Source organism: Lactuca sativa, chromosome 3 (genome assembly GCF_002870075.4).
Source record: "Lactuca sativa cultivar Salinas chromosome 3, Lsat_Salinas_v11, whole genome shotgun sequence".
Lineage (NCBI taxonomy): Eukaryota > Viridiplantae > Streptophyta > Magnoliopsida > Asterales > Asteraceae > Lactuca > Lactuca sativa.
Genome location: NC_056625.2, coordinates 76,363,104 through 76,379,570, shown reverse-complemented (window position 1 = coordinate 76,379,570; position 16,467 = coordinate 76,363,104). Strand labels below are relative to the sequence as shown.

General features: G+C 34.0%; 2 protein-coding genes across 2 annotated transcripts; both read right to left on the bottom strand.

Moving 5' to 3' along the window:
• Positions 1-5,705: 5,705 nt before the first annotated feature.
• On the bottom strand, positions 5,706-7,343 carry LOC111912573 (serine carboxypeptidase-like 50). Its single transcript, XM_023908305.3, has one exon. It carries the CDS (start codon positions 7,242-7,244, stop codon positions 5,898-5,900), a length of 1,347 nt encoding a protein of 448 aa, XP_023764073.1. The 5' UTR covers positions 7,245-7,343; the 3' UTR covers positions 5,706-5,897.
• A 4,930-nt stretch (positions 7,344-12,273) lies between these two features.
• LOC111912572 (mitogen-activated protein kinase 9) lies at positions 12,274-15,644 on the bottom strand. The gene is made up of 12 exons (XM_052769315.1): positions 15,506-15,644; positions 15,206-15,307; positions 14,440-14,854; positions 14,228-14,355; positions 14,080-14,139; positions 13,853-14,002; positions 13,603-13,756; positions 13,349-13,488; positions 13,190-13,263; positions 12,998-13,099; positions 12,637-12,883; positions 12,274-12,491 (listed from the first exon to the last, which is right to left on the bottom strand). The coding sequence occupies exons 3-12, from the start codon at positions 14,843-14,845 to the stop codon at positions 12,423-12,425; spliced, it is 1,530 nt and encodes a 509-aa protein (XP_052625275.1). The 5' UTR covers positions 14,846-14,854; positions 15,206-15,307; positions 15,506-15,644; the 3' UTR covers positions 12,274-12,422.
• Positions 15,645-16,467: the final 823 nt, after the last annotated feature.

Here is a 16,467-nt window from a genome sequence, read left to right as displayed (position 1 = left end):
TTAATTATCTAAACCGTAACTTAGAATAAAAATTTGTTGAAAATAAATATACCATAAAAACGTGTTTTGAGGCCCTAAACGATCATGAATTGCCGAAAAACACCACACGTCATGGAAAAGCAATAAATTCTCTTAATTGGCCCAAATTAGATGTCGTGTGCGAATTTTTTCCAATTCCGAACTATTGGATCACTACGACAGATTTGTCGTTGATGTCATCATACTTCTATTCCCACTAGTGTTGACATCATCAAATCATGCATCAACACTTGTACCACCTACATCACAAAAGATATGTGAGGTCTTACGAACTATTATGGATCCTAAATATGGTAATTGAAACATCGCAAAATACAAGCCAAAAATTTCGTTTGAAAACATTACTAAAACAATAATATCCAAATATCATATAAGAAAACCATAAGTTGTGTGTCTCAAAATGTCATAAGATATGTCTCATATCACAACTGATGTCAAGATCATGTCAAAAATATCAGAGTCTAACTCCCAGGCTAAAATTGTGGTGTGTGCCATTCCATCATCCCGAGCCCTTCCCCTTGCTAGCTGAAGTACCTGAAACCAAAACTGGAATTGTAAGCACGAAGCTTAGTGAGATCCCCCAAACTACCACATACCATGCAATAACATATAAAACACATACTGGGCCTTGCCCACTGCATCAGACCGAAGTCCGAAACTGACTAGGGCCTTGCCCTCTGCATCGGACCGAAGTCTAGAACTAACTAGAGCCTTTCCCTCTGCATCGGACCGAAGTCTAGAACTAACTAAGGCATTGTCCACTGCATCAGACCGAAGTCTGGAACTGACTGAACATAGCATAACATTATCATAACATATAACAATAACACATATACTGCATACTGCATCGGACTGCAATCTGAAACACATAACACATAGATATGCTTGAATCACAAAAACATCAAGCATACTGAACTACTTCTCGGGACCACCCCGACATCGGATTTGAATTTAGTACATATATGTTCGCCATTACCTTAGAAGGGTTCCATATAGTGTTGGGAATCTGTTGGCTGAAACAGGAAATATTTTATGAGACTTTATGGTTAGGGAGATGGAATTCATGGTAGGTAGGCAGAATATTAAATGGCGCGGGGAGTCTCCAGAGGCAGCAAACTTGGTAGCACTCACTTGAGACAACAATTCGAAACCAAACCTCGATGATCTGGTGGAAGAGTTTGAAGACATATTTAAAACCCCACAAGGGTTACCCCCATCTCGCTCTCATGACCACAGAATCGTCCTAAAAAGGAACACAAAACTGGTGATTATCCGTCCCTACCGATATCCTCATATCCTAAAAGATGAAATTGAAAAACCATGCATGGAGATGATGATAAAAGGAACAATCCGACCCAGTCAATCACCATTCTCGTCACCCGTGCTTCTGTTTAAAAAAACAAGATAATACATGGCGATTTTACGTCAATTATAGAGAGATCAATGCAAAAACAGTCAAACATAAGTTCCTTATTCCATTGGTGGAAGACCTCCTTGACGAGCTACATGGAGTGTCTATATTGACCAAGTTAAATCTAACTTTCGGGTACCATCAGGTACATATGTTTCATGTTGATATTGAAAAACTGCATTTCGCACCCACCACGGTCACTTCGAGTTTCTCATGATGCCCTTCGGCTTATCCAACGCCCCATCCACATTTCAAAGTTTAATGAACGAAGTTTTTTTAGAGTACCTTCGTAAGTGTGTTCTTGTTTTTAACGAAATATTAGTTTATAGCCTATCAATGACAGAACATGTGACTCACTTACAAATATAGCCTTATCTTTGGGGTTGACACTTTCTGATTAAAATGGACATGTGATTTGTAATCGTTTTTGGCTCATTGGCGACCTTATCTTTGTGGTTAGCATTTTCTGATTAAAACGGACCATTATAGCCTTAATTTTTTACTAGATCAACGCTTATCAACCTATCCGCACCAACACTGGGTGAACAAATTGCTTAGGTTTGACTTTACAGTCGAGTACCAGGCTGCTGCATTAAATCGAGCTGCTGATGCTCTCTCATGACGAGAGAAAGAGAGTGAAAAGGGGAATCTATTTTTGATGTAATAAGTCCAGCCGAAAATATTTGAGACTTTAAGCATCGAGATCGAGACCGACGAAGAACTTAGCAGGTTGCGGAGTCGCATCTTGAGTGGCACCAAGAATGACATGTGGGTTATCTGTGAAGGGCTAATGACTTATGACGGTAAGGTTTACTTAAAATCAAGTTCTCCATTGGTTAAAGAGGTAGTTTTGGTCGTGCATAATGCTACACATGAAGGCATACATAAGACTATGGAACACATACGTAATGACTTTTGTAGGAAGGGGTGGAAGGCTACCATTCAATCATTTATTCAAAGCTATATGGCATGTCAACGCAATAAGTGGGAGACTCTACAGCCCGTCGACTTACTTCAACCCTTACCCATTCGCGAGACAATTTGGTCAGACGTTTCCATGGATTTCTTTGAAGCCTTACCCAACGTTTCAGGCAAATCCATCTTGTTGGTGGTCGTCGACCGGTCCTCCAAGTATGCTAATTTCCTGCAGACCGGGCACCCCTACACACCAAAATCCGTGGCTAAGGCTTTCTTTGTCGAGATCTTTCGATTACATGGGTTTCTCGAGACAATTGTCTCTGATCGTGATAAAGTGTTTTAGAGTCCATTTTGGAAGGAGTTGTTTCGCCTACCAGGAACTAAATTAGCCTTCTCAACAACCTATCACCCCCAGAGTGACTGCCAAATTGAATTTGTTAACTGCACTATCGAAATATATTTACGCTATTTGAAGGGGGACAAACCACTAAAATGGTTAACATGGCTACCATGGGCAGAATATTGTTACAACACATCTTACCATACTACTTTGAAAACCATAATGTTTAAGCATATTTATGGGAGGGACCCTCCGAGCTTAATCAACTATGTTGCAGGGCATTATAAGGTGGAGGCGGTTAATCAAGTTCTGGTGGATTGGACTGAGTTTATAGCTACAATAAAGGTACGGTTGGCGAAGGCTCAACAACGCATGAAGTTGACTTATGACAAGCATCACCGCTTGTTAGAATTTAAGGAAGGAGACTGGTGTGGCTGAAGCTTCAACCATATCGAAAACTAACGGTGGCCAAGTCCAAGTTCACAAAACTATCTCCCCAATTTTATGGGTCATTCAAGGTTCTACAAAAACTTAGAACTATAGCTTATCGGTTAGCGTTACCCAATGGAAGCAGAATTCACAATGTGTTTCATGTTTCTTTGTTGAAACCACACCAATAAATACTTCCTGATGTTACTACTATTTTTCCGCCATTGATTGATGGTAAAGCCATGCTAACTCCTTTTAAGGTGTTGCGTGCTAGGTGGTATAAAGGCCTGCTCGAATTACTGGTACAGTGGACTCAGGATGATGAGAATAATGCAACTTGGGAGAAACAAGAGACTTTTAGGGAATCATACCCAGATATTGAGCTTGAGGACAAGCTCAAATTGGAGGAATGGAGTAATGTTATGAATCCTAAATATGGTAAGGTTTATCACAGGAAAGCTAAAGAGGTCAAGGCATCAGAATTTTGATAGGTTTTATAATTTACAATTTTAAATTTGAGTAAGATTAGGTTAAGGTTTTATTTTTGTGTTGGAGTTGATATATGTTTTGTTAGGATTTTGTTTCCTTTTTAGCATTTGTGGTTTTCCCTATAAAAGGTGGAATTAAGAGAAATAAAATCAAGCTTGAATTTAATCATTTTTTAATACTTTTAGTTAGCGTAACCTAGTCTCCTCACTAAGGAGATTAGGTCTTTTTCTCCTACGACTTCATTAAATCGCAGACATACATGTCCAATCACAATATCACAATCCAAGGACATATCACAAACTTGTATATGTTCTTATAAAGACAAAGTTATTAGTGATATTCCTTTTAGAGGATCCACAATGGTGGTTTAATAGGAACTGGATAGACGATAATTAGGGTTGAATATAAGTTGAATGAAGTGTGGGTGATGACATTAAGGAGAGTTGAATGAAACGGTTTATGACCATTTGTGGTTCAAAGGATTATTTTTTTTCTTTTACAGTTACATTTCAAACCAAATTTATATGTAATCACATTTTCATATTGTTTTTATATTTATTTTTGTATTTTTTAATTAAACCACAAATAAATTAGCCATATTTTTAGGTATTATATTATTTAATGTATCATATTTTTAGATGTCTATTTTTTCAAATCAATAAATCCAATGAAGAAAGAAAAAAACATTAAAAGAAGAAAAAATACAACTAAAAAAGGAAAAAAAATCAAGCATGAAGATACGTCAATATTTGTCCCGGATCAGAATATCATGTCGGAGGAGGAACGAGAGATTTGGATGAATCGTTGTGAAGATGTCAAGATAAAATATAATTTGTAGGTATCATCTTTTTATTTTTTATTTTTTATTAATGTATTTTTAGGTTTCGTGTTTTTTAATTAATATAATTTTAGGTAGAGAAATTAAATATCCATCTACTTATTCTTTTTATCATTCTCATATCACTTTTAGATGATGACAACTGTAATAAAATCAATTAATTTTATTAAATATGACAAGTGTCATAATCTTAAATGTATAGGAAGATGGTATGAGAAAAAAATAGAAGAATATTTGATTTCTCTTTTAAGTATTAAGTGTTTTAGGTTTCGTAATTTTTAATTAATGTATTTTTAAGATGTATTTTTTTTTAACTATTATACAATTTATAAGTAAATTTATAATTATGTTTAAAAATATAATAACGATGATATGAAAATCCATTAAACTTTGTACGATTTAATGTAATGCAGATTTAAAAAAGTAAAACTGAATAAAAAATAAAATACTGATATGGTAGTGATCTAACAAATTATTAAACTCTTTAAAACAAATAGAAAGAGTACGAGCATGATTTTTTTATTGAGGAAAATGAATATATATTGGTATTTTGAAACACTAATGATATGTTTAGTTGTAGAGAACTGTTTTTATTTTTCAAAAAATTATTTTCAGAAAATAGAGTTGAGTTTTCATTTCAGTTTTCAACGAAAATTAAAAAAAAAAAAAACATTTTTGGTTTGAACTTTGAACCAATGGAGTTTTTATTTTCCATCTTAGAAATTTAAAAAACTTTAGAAAACTATAAAAATCACTTTTCTAATTTACATACAATTTGGAAACTGAAAATTTTCAATTTTTTGGAAAATTTTTAAAAACTCAATAAACCAAATTCATTTTCAAAATTTTCATAAAAAACTAAAAAAATGTCTACAAAATGCACTCTAATCTTTTACCTTTTTGCCTTCTTTTCTTCTTCACAACTTTTTCTTACATTAAAATGGTGGATTTGTGTTAAAAGTGATGAATATTGTGATTGGTTTTTTTGGAACCTATCATGTAGACTTAGGGCATCCACAATTAAGGTTCAATTATGGTTAAATAGAATATAATATTGAAGAGAGAAAAATAGAGTTGCATGCTCAATCAACGCATCATAGGATTTATAGTGTAAAATTGTAGGGGTTTTAAGAAATTATGAGTTATGTTCTAGTTGGCATTCCATTCAAACTCTCATTCGTTGAATGGATGGTGGATGCCCTATTCAGATTGTTTATTTAGTAAAAGTAAAAAAACAAACCTTGTATACAACATTTTATCATCATTACCCATTTAGCTCCTTAACTAATACACTACTTATTGGAAAAAAAAAGCAACGGTTCTAAAGATCAAAGGATGTGATGCCTAGTAATCAAGCATCATACAAGACTCAGTCATGAGCGTTATTCCAAAATTTTCTTTTTTACAACAACAATAACAATAACTTTTAATGATCAACAATCAACCGAAAGCTTTTGAGCCTTCTTGATAGCAAAGGAACCTTTATGAAGAACCCAATCCTCAATCATGGCTTGAGAATTCACATTTTGATCAGTTGGCACAAAATGGCCAGCACCCAACACCACCACATGACTCAAATTATCCCATTTCTGCACATACCCTGCAACAACACCATTCACTCTCCATACATCTTTTTCTGCATCCAAAAACTTCTCAATCCCTTCCCACTTCATCTTCTTCACCCAAGACTCCACAGACACAACCCCATCTCTCAAATCACACTGCCCTTGATACAACATTAACTTAGTGTTCTTCACAACAAACTCCACCATGTACTTCACACTCTTCATCACATCTTCATGCAACGCTGCTCCAACCACATCACTACACTCCTCAAAAACCATCGATTCATTCACTCCTAACGCCTTTTTAACTTCTGGGTTCTTCAAGAACTCTTCTACCCAATCAGAACGATAAGGACCCTGTCTCCTGAAGTCATACAAAGTAGCTAGACCTGTAATGCTTTCCAGAAATCCCAACACATTGTTTCTTGCATCTGTAGCATCGCTCCAATTACCAGCTTTTGTTAGCTCGATCGCTTTAATTTGAAGTTTCTCCATTTGAGTTTTCTGCTTCTCATTGATCAACCCAAGATTGTAATTGTGGAGAGCGTGAGTGGCGACTTGGGTTTCCGGATGAGTTAATCCATTTCCGATGGCTAATCCGTACAAATTGATCCGTTTAGAAGCGGGTAACAGGGGATTGTTTTTGAGAATGTAATACCCAATTGATGGGACATATTTTCCAGAGTAACTCTCACCTGTAATGTAGATTGGACGAGATTTAAACAACGGGTCTAAAGCGATAAACTTTCTGATGGCGATGAATAGATGTCTTGCTACAGCATGTTGGTCTCTTGGGATTTCTTCGGATGTCGAAGCGATACTAAAACCAGTTCCTATTGGATTATCGAGGAAAAGAAGGCCAAATATTCGGTTCCAAGAACCTGGATTAGGCTCGAGGGAAAGATGTTCGACGTTTTGCTTGACAGAAGCTGTCACCCGCCATGGACCGAGTTCGTAGAAGTTTCCGATCATGGAAGAGCAACCTGGTCCTCCTTGAAGCCAAATGACAAGTGGGGTTTCAGAAAGAGAAGTAGTGCTAGAATTTTGGGCTTCATAGAAGGCATAGAATATGGCGGACCCGGTGGAGGAGTTGACCGGAAGGTAGCCGGATTTTGTGGGGAGAGCTTCTTTGGGGAGTGTCGACGCCGACAAGTGTGGTTGTAGGTGGTGGAAGAGAGTGAGGAAGAGGAGGAGCTTGAGGGGTGTTGACTCCATTGATGATAGACGAGTGGGCTGTCTTTTGATCGGTCTGTCATTTTGTAAGGCAGATCGTTGCGCAGGCGGAGAAAACGGAATACAAAAAGCTTCGGGGCTTGGTTTCTAATTTCTATATACTTTGTCGGTAAACATATCTTTATAAATTAACAAGGTATCAATTTGCAACCTCGGTTAAAGTTTCCACGACCACTCAACCCTTAATTTTTATAAATTGTATTTTTAACCTCTATATTTTTTTAAAAATATTTCATATCAAATGATATTTTTAATTCTTATATAGTATTTAACATAATACTTTGATCATTTATTTTTTCCAACTTTCATAATGACATTTTTCACCTTATATTCTTGAAATATTTTGTTAATGATATTATCCATCTATATACATTTTCATTATCACTTTGACCCCTTTATTTTTTCCAAATGTCACTTTACACTTCTATATTTCTTAAAATATTTTTACTCATATACTTTTTAAAATATTACTTTAAACCGTGTAAAATATCATTTTCTAAACTTTCGTATGTATCATTTCCTATACATATATCTGTATAAATTTAAAGTGGTCAACATTTCAATGTTAATTTACACCTTTCGTTCGTTAATGTTATTTATTTTTATTTTTTTATTTTGCCTTTTGACGTAATCTTTTTAAATTTTTGTTCTTATTTCTATACATATTTTCTACGTATTAGTCGGGTTACATTTACTACAAATTTTATTATTTGGACTTCCGTTCATTAATTTAAAAAAATAATCTTACTTGTTTACTTTTATGTTGTTTAATAATATAAATACGTTCAATCTTACATAACTATTGTCATTAACACATATTCTTACTATTTATATTTTAATTTTAAGAAATATTAGTTTTTATAAAATATAACAAAATTTTTTGTTTTCTCCAAATTCAATAATAATAATAATAATAATAATAATAATAATAATAATAATAATAATAAATGAATGAATGAATGAGTTATTCATCTTACTACTTAAATGAGTTTGCATTGTTAATCTATCTACCTTTTGTTTTAAGGAATCCAATAATAACTTGGATTCCACTTGGATTCCTTAAAACAAAACATAGATGATTAACAATGCAAACTCATTTAAGTAGTAAGATGAATAACTCATTCATTTATTATTATTATTATTTTTGAATTTGGAGACAACAAAAAATTTTGTTATATTTTACAAAAACTAATATTTCTTAAAATTAAAATATAAATAGTTAAAAAACTTATTTTTTTTAACAAACATACTATACTAGTATAGTGAGTAGAAGTATTCATTGTATTTTCATGTTTTTGGAGATTTTTTTTGGTTTTCATAAAAATAAAAAACTTAATTTTTTTTAAAATTTTTTTTCATAATTATGCTCCTTTTATAGATTATTTATTCTTTAATAAATTTTGGAACTTTTAGAATTTTTTTTTCAAAAAAAAAATATATGGAAAAATCAAAAATAACAAGTTTAATGAACAAAAAGGCCGATGAAATGTTAGTTTGTAGAAGGAATGATGAGTCCGCATATGCCTCTATGTAGATTTGATGGTCTTTTTTGGAAAAATGGATTTTTTTTTTCGGTATATTTTTGGCAAAAGAGGTTATAATTTTGTTAGTTTTTTGGAAAATTTTCTTATGGAGGTCATATATGAAATCAAATTTAACTAGCAAATTTGACAGTGTATTATCTCTTACTCCCCTTACCCCTTTTTGTATTATCTCTCACTCCCCTTACCCCTTTTTAAGAGCATATGGTATGGGCAACGTGAAGTGGTGTTATGACAAGAAACAACAAGAAGAGGGGGTGGTGTTCATGGTGTTATAACACCATGTTAAGAGGAGAGAGATAGAGAGAGACAATTTGGGCAACCAATAGAAAATCACGTTGCATCTAGTCATGACCACAACAAGAAGCAACACAACTAGATACAATAAGAAAGGGGGGGTGGTGGTGTTGATGCTTCTTAACGGCATTGAGGATGCTCCATCTCAGCAACAACGGGATGCAACATGACCCATACCTTATACTCTAATGTGACGGGACGGGGATACTATGATTGTTGTATATATAGTTTTCAGTTCCTAAGAATGTTCTTTAGTAGTCTCCTTATGCAATAAAGGCAATTTAACGGACCTAATAACCGCCCTAGAAATAATGTGACAAGCACATGTTCCTATGTAATAAAGCTATAAAGGTTATGAACATGATTTTTTTTAAAACAACAAACTAACTAATCTACTCCTAAATAACCACCTATGTCTCCACCGAGACTTGAACCCGTGACCTCTCAAATGAGATGGTCACTCCATATCGCTAGACCATTGGCCATTTGGTCATGTAAAAAGTACCTCTTTCATTTCATAAGATTATGTGGTACGGAAAGTTAACCTGTTATTGTCTATGTATAATGCCTTCAACAACGTGGTTACACGGAAAACACCGCCCCCACCTGTTGCGTTGTCCTTTGTTGCCAAGGTAACGAGCTGCAACACGTAAATATGCTTAGAATTCAAACGTTTTCAAATGGCTTTGACCAATAAACGGTCTTTATTTTTATTTACCTTTAAATATATACATTCTATGCCAAATTATTTCACCTTGTTATTTTCTTTCTTTATATTTCATAAATTTTCAATACTTCCAGAAAAAAAAATGGATCCGTTTGATCCGTTCCACCCGTACAACGATGATGATATATTCGTAACTACGCTATACTAGTATTGTACAAACGTGCTATTACAACCAAACCCAACTCCTCTGTTAACCATATATGCGACGTTAAACAGAAATCACGAAGGACATCGACGTCTAGTTCACGATTATTTTATGGATAATTGTATCTACCAGTCACTCGATTTCAAAAGAATGTTTCGTTTGCGAAAAACTATGTTTGTACGGATAGCCAACGCCCTGGAAGCAGATATTGTTTCTTTCAAGTTTTGTAATTTATAAATATAGTTTTTAGATAATTTAAAAACATTTTTTACCTATTAAATACGTGTTTAAGTACGAATTTTTCTAAGATATGTGGCTAGAGTGCAGAAATGGGTTGCATCAATTAAGTTTATGGCTATGGGATAGTTGTTTGATCCTATTGACGATTATATGAGAATGTCTGTGAGAAGTGCAAGAGAAAGTTTGTATAGATTGGCGAGAGGTGTTGTCGAAACCTTCGGTGACATTTATTTGCGTAAACCTTCGTTGAATGATATGCAATAACTATATGCGGCACATGAAGAAGACATGGTTTTCCGGGTATGCTTGGAAGTATTGACTGTACACACTCGAATTGGAAAAAATTTATCGTGGGATGGAAAGGCCGGTATACAAGTGGTCATCATGGAACACATAAAATGATGATTAGAGATAAATGACGGAATATTGCGGAGTATCCGGCTATGGAGCCCAGACAGATGCAATTTCAACAAGAGACAACGAAATATTCACATAAAGTCGTTGATATTCAAGACGCACGAGAACACAGACAACTTCGAGAAGACCTGACTAATCATATGTACGATGGTAACGGAGATGAATAATTTAAGGGCAAAAATGTAACTTTTCTTTCGTTTTTAAATGTTATTTGTTTTTTGTTGTAATGTTTTTTTTAGAATTTTAAATGTTATGTTTAATTAAAAAAATTAGGTTTTATTTAAATAACACATTTTATTACATTAATTTTGTTTTTATAAATATTAGAATTTAAATAAAAAAAAAAATAATGACATGGAATTTAGTGGTGTTATAACATACTGTTCATTACCTCACTTGTTGTCATAATACCATTGGTTAACATGACATGTGATGTGATAATTTTTTGGTGTGGTAACATGCATTAACATATTACCCACATCCACTACCTAAGATGCACATTACCTTACAAAACCGGTCATAATAAAAAAAATCTAACAATTTGGATAGAGAACTAGGTAAAACCACCATTATCGAAGTAACTCAGATGTTCAAAATTGTTAGGTTATGATATTCAAAGCGTAATGGAAGCATAAAAATTCATACTTTTATACTATAATTCAGGATCACAAACCACCATTATCGAAGTAACTCAGATGTTTAAAATTGTTAGGTTATGATATTCAAAGCGTAATGGAAGCATAAAAATTCATACTTTTATACTATAATTCAGGATCACAGATTCATACTTTTCTTGCAACTTCTCTAAACCATAGCAGCATAGCACCCCTCTCTTGTAGTCGCAAGTGATGATCCAAACAAATATGACTTAACCCTTTTTCCTTGTGGCCAAAAACCTGAACCCTAGAAAGGTAGGTGAATGTCGAGAGAGACGAGATAGGCCAAGGTTTTGTTAAGGAAAATGTGATGGATTCCATGCTTGAGGATCGACTAGGTTTATCCATACCTCTTTAACCCTTAAACTCTTAACTTCTAATTAATTTATCATTCAATGAAAAATTAATAAACTAATCTCTCATATTTATTTTTTTGTCGATTTACACGTAAATTGTAATTTATGTGTAACCTAAAAAAGTTTTGCTAGTTATAATCATAAAAATATTATTAGCTTGTAAATATGAATATATTTCTAACAAAAATTTCATTCCGCTACCTATCACAAGGATGAGGAGTGACATTTGACATAATCTTGTATATCTTTTTTTGGAATGTCAAACTAAACTACTACAAATTACCACACATGTCTTCAACCAGACTTGAACCCATGACCTCTCAAAAGTCACTCCTTTACCACTAGGTCATGTGCCTGGTCAAATCATTATATATACGTTATAAACATAATACATATGCTATGGACATAACACATGCAAATACACATGACATATAGTCTAACATGAACATTCACATCTTTTGCATATACAAAACATCTTTTGGATATACAAAAGATCGAAAAACAATCCCTTTTTTCACCTTTTTTTTATGAGAATTTTCTTATCACATTAATATGTTTTGTCCTCTCTTAGGTCGCCTAGTGGAGAACTTAGACTTCCTAGTATTTAATCATAAGTGAACATTAGCACAAGGTAGCATATAATGTGTTCATAATAACAAATAATCAAGTCAGTGATCAACATATAACACGCATTCAGGTACATCACCTTACAATATTAAATACTACACATTTAAATTTATGTCAAATTCAGTCAAATCCCAAAGTCATCTCAACACCCAAATCAAGAACTTAATGCTGCCAGCTTCTGTGACAGAACACCGCTTACCTCATCTCCTTGTTCAAACGTCTCCTGCCAAAAAATAAAAAATACATTTCAAATTTTTTTTTAAAAAAAATCATCACATTTTAGTAAAAAAAAATTAGTTATTTTGGATGTGATGTAATGTAAAGATTTAAAGTTTAAATGCTCCTAAAAGGGTAATCAGAATACTTACCTTGCAACTTTTGTTGGTGGGTCCTACATATTTGGGTGTAGTATTACAAATGCTATTACTTCTTGACAAGCTTCTTGCATTTTTATTGCTGTTTGGAATATTTTTAGGTGAATCTTTTTTAACATTTTTTGACCTTTCTGATGACCTTGGTGGGCTTCTTAGACTTGTTGCAATTGAAGCATTTGTACGCCTTTCAAACTCATTCATTTCATCAACAGCTTCTTCTATTGGCACACAGATCCGCTCTCTTTGATAAAAACACCACATTATTAAATTATTCAACCATTTTTTTTCCATCTTTCATTTTTTCGTCCTTTTTATGTTCTAGAGGGAGGGGCAAATTTGGAATTTGGAAACTTACCTCGGCAATGATGTGTATTGCCTTCGAAGCGGAGAGTTTCTTCCTTCCTTTCCCTCCTGCTCCTCAAGATCCGCAAACTGCTGCTTAAATCGATCGATTCCACTGAAAAATAGGATACAAAGGGTATTTTAGTCATTTCAACACTATTTCGAGACAATTGACTTTTCTATGAGAGTCTTTAAAATTATAAACCTTGGATACATGAAGCTTATGTGTTCTTCGCCATGGAGGTACTCTTGCAGCATCTGGGGGTGGTACTCTAGGATCTGTATACTTGAAAAAGACGAAAATACCCTTAAGCAATTTTCCTTACAAAGATTGTTGTAGAATATGAGCATACATATTACATACCTCTCTATAAATCAGCTCTCTAACATCATTCTTTGTTAATCTCCTCCTTTCAAAATCAAACTCAAGTTTTGAAATCGGTTGTTTTGATGGTTCAGTTTCCAAATTAGCTAAACCATAAAAATACGGATCTGCTAAAGCCTGCAAATTTTAAAAAGAAAATTAAAATATCAGTAACCAAATATAATATTTTAAGTGGATTTACAACACAAATATAGATAAAATAAAATGGTATAAAGTTTTACTAAAGCTTATCTCTTCAGCAGATATCCGGTCAACTGGGTCAAAGGCAAGCAATCTTTCAAGTAAACGAAGTGCTAATGGATCAGCATTTGGGAATTTATGTGAAAATGGAACTTTTGTCTTGTTTGGAAGGCCATTTAAATATCTTCTAGCCTTTTCATTTCTTATCTGCAATAAATGGTAGTAACATATATTTTTTTTTATTAAAAAAGGTAACAAACTTTTTTATTTTTTTAAAAGAATAAAAAAAACAAAAAAACAAACCCTAGCAATTATTTCAGCAGAAGGAGAACCAAGCAAATCAGTAACAAGATCTAATTGGTGCACAACGTTTCTCCCAGGAAACAATGGCTTCCCTGTTAGCATCTCAGCAAATATACACCCTATGCTCCATATATCAATCGCAGGGGTATACTGGTAAATTCAAATTTTTATTAATTCAATTCATAACTTTTAGATATTTAGAATACGGAAAAACTGTGTTTGCTTACTTTTGAGAAAAATGAACCACAAAGTTCAGGAGCACGATACCATCTAGTGGCCACGTAGTCCTGGAGAGAATTATATATAAAATATAAATTTATTTTATATTTATAAAAAAAAAAAAAAAAAATTGTAACTTGAGATATATATACATACAGTCCAAAAAATCGCTGACGGGGTATCATCAAAGGATGCACGTGCTAAACCAAAATCACAGATCTTTAATTTGCAGTCTGCATTTGCGAGGATGTTTTTGGGTTTCAGATCACGATGAAACACATGAGCTACAAAAACAAAAAGATATAATCAAGAAAATAAAATAATAATAATAATAATAATGAAGAAGAAGAAGGGGAAGGGGAAGAAACCTGTATGTATATATTTTAAAGCTCGAAGGAGTTGATACAAGAAGAATTGATGATGTTCAGGGGTGAGGTCATCATTAACCTTGATGACTTCATCAAGATCAGATTCCATTAACTCAAAAACCACATAAATGTCTTTGAATTCTCTTCTACATGGAGGAAGCATGATGTGTTTTATTTCAACAATGTCCGGGTGTCGAAGAAGACGAAGGAGTTTGATTTCTCTAAGGATACGCGTGGCATCGGAAACATGTTCAAAAACATCGTTGATCTTTTTTATAGCGACTTTTTCACCAGTGTGTGTATCAACTGCAGCTGCAACAACACCATAGCTTCCTTTCCCAACAACTTCTTGAATCTCATACAGACTTGCTTCACCATACTCGGTGAAAAATTCCTTGCCAAGCATGATTTGATTCTGAGTTTTTATCAAAGAAAACAAATGTAAGTTTTATTTATAGGATTGGAATGGAATGGAATTTCAAATCATTCGAAATCCCTTGAATCAAATGCCCAATTAGTAAAGTTCTAATTACTGGAAAGGAATGGTTGTTCTTGTGGAAATGGTAAAAGACTACTTGGTTTTATAAATCAATGGATCTGGAGATATTATGGATATATGCTAAAAGTCAGGATCTCTGAGTTAACCTAATGAAGATCTATGAAAATCTGAGTTAACCTAAGGAAGATCTATGAAAATCCAAGAAATCCGGAAAAGAAAAGGGGAAAAATAAGAAAAACGAAGAAGAAAACAGAGTTAAAGACGAACCTTGAAGCTGAGCTTAGCAAGCAATTCTTCTCCGAAGGTGGAAAAACCTTCTTTAAGGGTTTAGTCTCGAACCTATCAACACGCGTCTTCAGAGAATTGCAGCTACAAAGACAAAGAACAGAAGAAGAAGAAGCAATGAAACCCACAAATATATATGTCTTCATTAATGATGATGGACAAGGGAAAATGGCAGATTTGAAATTGTCTACTCAATCCATGTCCAATAATTATTTTACAAAAAGTCAAATGTAAAGACTAGAGACAGAGAGAGAACAACCAATATCTAATCGCGAATCCTACCGTCCATTCCGAATCCAACGGCATATATTCAATTTCGCGTTGTGGATCATCGCCTTTATACGCAATATATTCTAAAATATTGCGATTCTGATAAAGTTTCATCGATTTACAAGTAAAAAATGGATCTGATGCAAGCATCATCTTAAATTGTGCGCCCCATCTTATCCCTACTGACACGCAGACGCATCACAGTCCATAGACATAGATATATACAGAAGAGAATTGATTTTTATCATGTCGGTGTGGATAAGGATTAATCGGACTAAATCCAAACCTGAGATATGAACAGATCATCAATGGCAGTAGCTTAATCCCATTAATACCTGTCATTAATATTATTCTAATTACTATTAATCATCGATAAGTACGGATGCGTTGACTACGGACGGGTTCTTGTTTAATAATACCTAAAGGGCGTTGATGTTGGGATAGTTGACGAACGCCGACCATTGAAATCGCCATTGGCCGTTTCCGCAGCCGCCGGATCTCGCCGTTCGCCACCACTCTGTTCTTTATAAGTTTGAAATCGCCGGATCTCTTGTTTTGTAAGTTTGAAATCGACTGATATTCCGTCAAGAGGGACATAGAGTGGATTCAGCAAAAATGAACGTTGAGTTCGGGGGAATTTTGTTTGGGAAAGTAATGAAATACTAATTTTAATTTTGAAAGGTTATGCAAAATTTCATATAGTAACATTGTACTTTGTAAAAAATAATAAAGAAGTGTTACTTGTTGACAAAATTTTTAAGGTATTCACTAAGGCCTTGTGGTATACCACGAATGAATCGTGGTCTAGTTGGCCACGAGCACGGATCGTGCACACCACCCTGACGTTCCGTGGTCGGGCGTGGTCGGGCTTCTTCGTGTTCCCGACGACGGATTCAAACGAGAAATTTGACTGGGTGTTCGGTTTTTTGGCCGCTGAACGACTATTTTGGCCGTTTTTTTTTCAAACTCAATTT

What these genes read in the sequence shown, in the direction of transcription:
- LOC111912573 (XM_023908305.3), bottom strand. Translation starts at nt 7,244, where the DNA reads ATGGAGTCAACACCCCTCAAGCTCCTCCTCTTCCTCACTCTCTTCCAC.
- LOC111912572 (XM_052769315.1), bottom strand. Translation starts at nt 14,845, where the DNA reads ATGCTTGGCAAGGAATTTTTCACCGAGTATGGTGAAGCAAGTCTGTAT. An exon ending in CGTCAGCGATTTTTTGGACT is followed by an intron (nt 14,140 to 14,227) that starts GTATGTATATAT and finishes AATTCTCTCCAG; the next exon opens with GACTACGTGGCCACTAGATG. An exon ending in ATAAGCTTCATGTATCCAAG is followed by an intron (nt 13,100 to 13,189) that starts GTTTATAATTTT and finishes CCTATTTTTCAG; the next exon opens with TGGAATCGATCGATTTAAGC.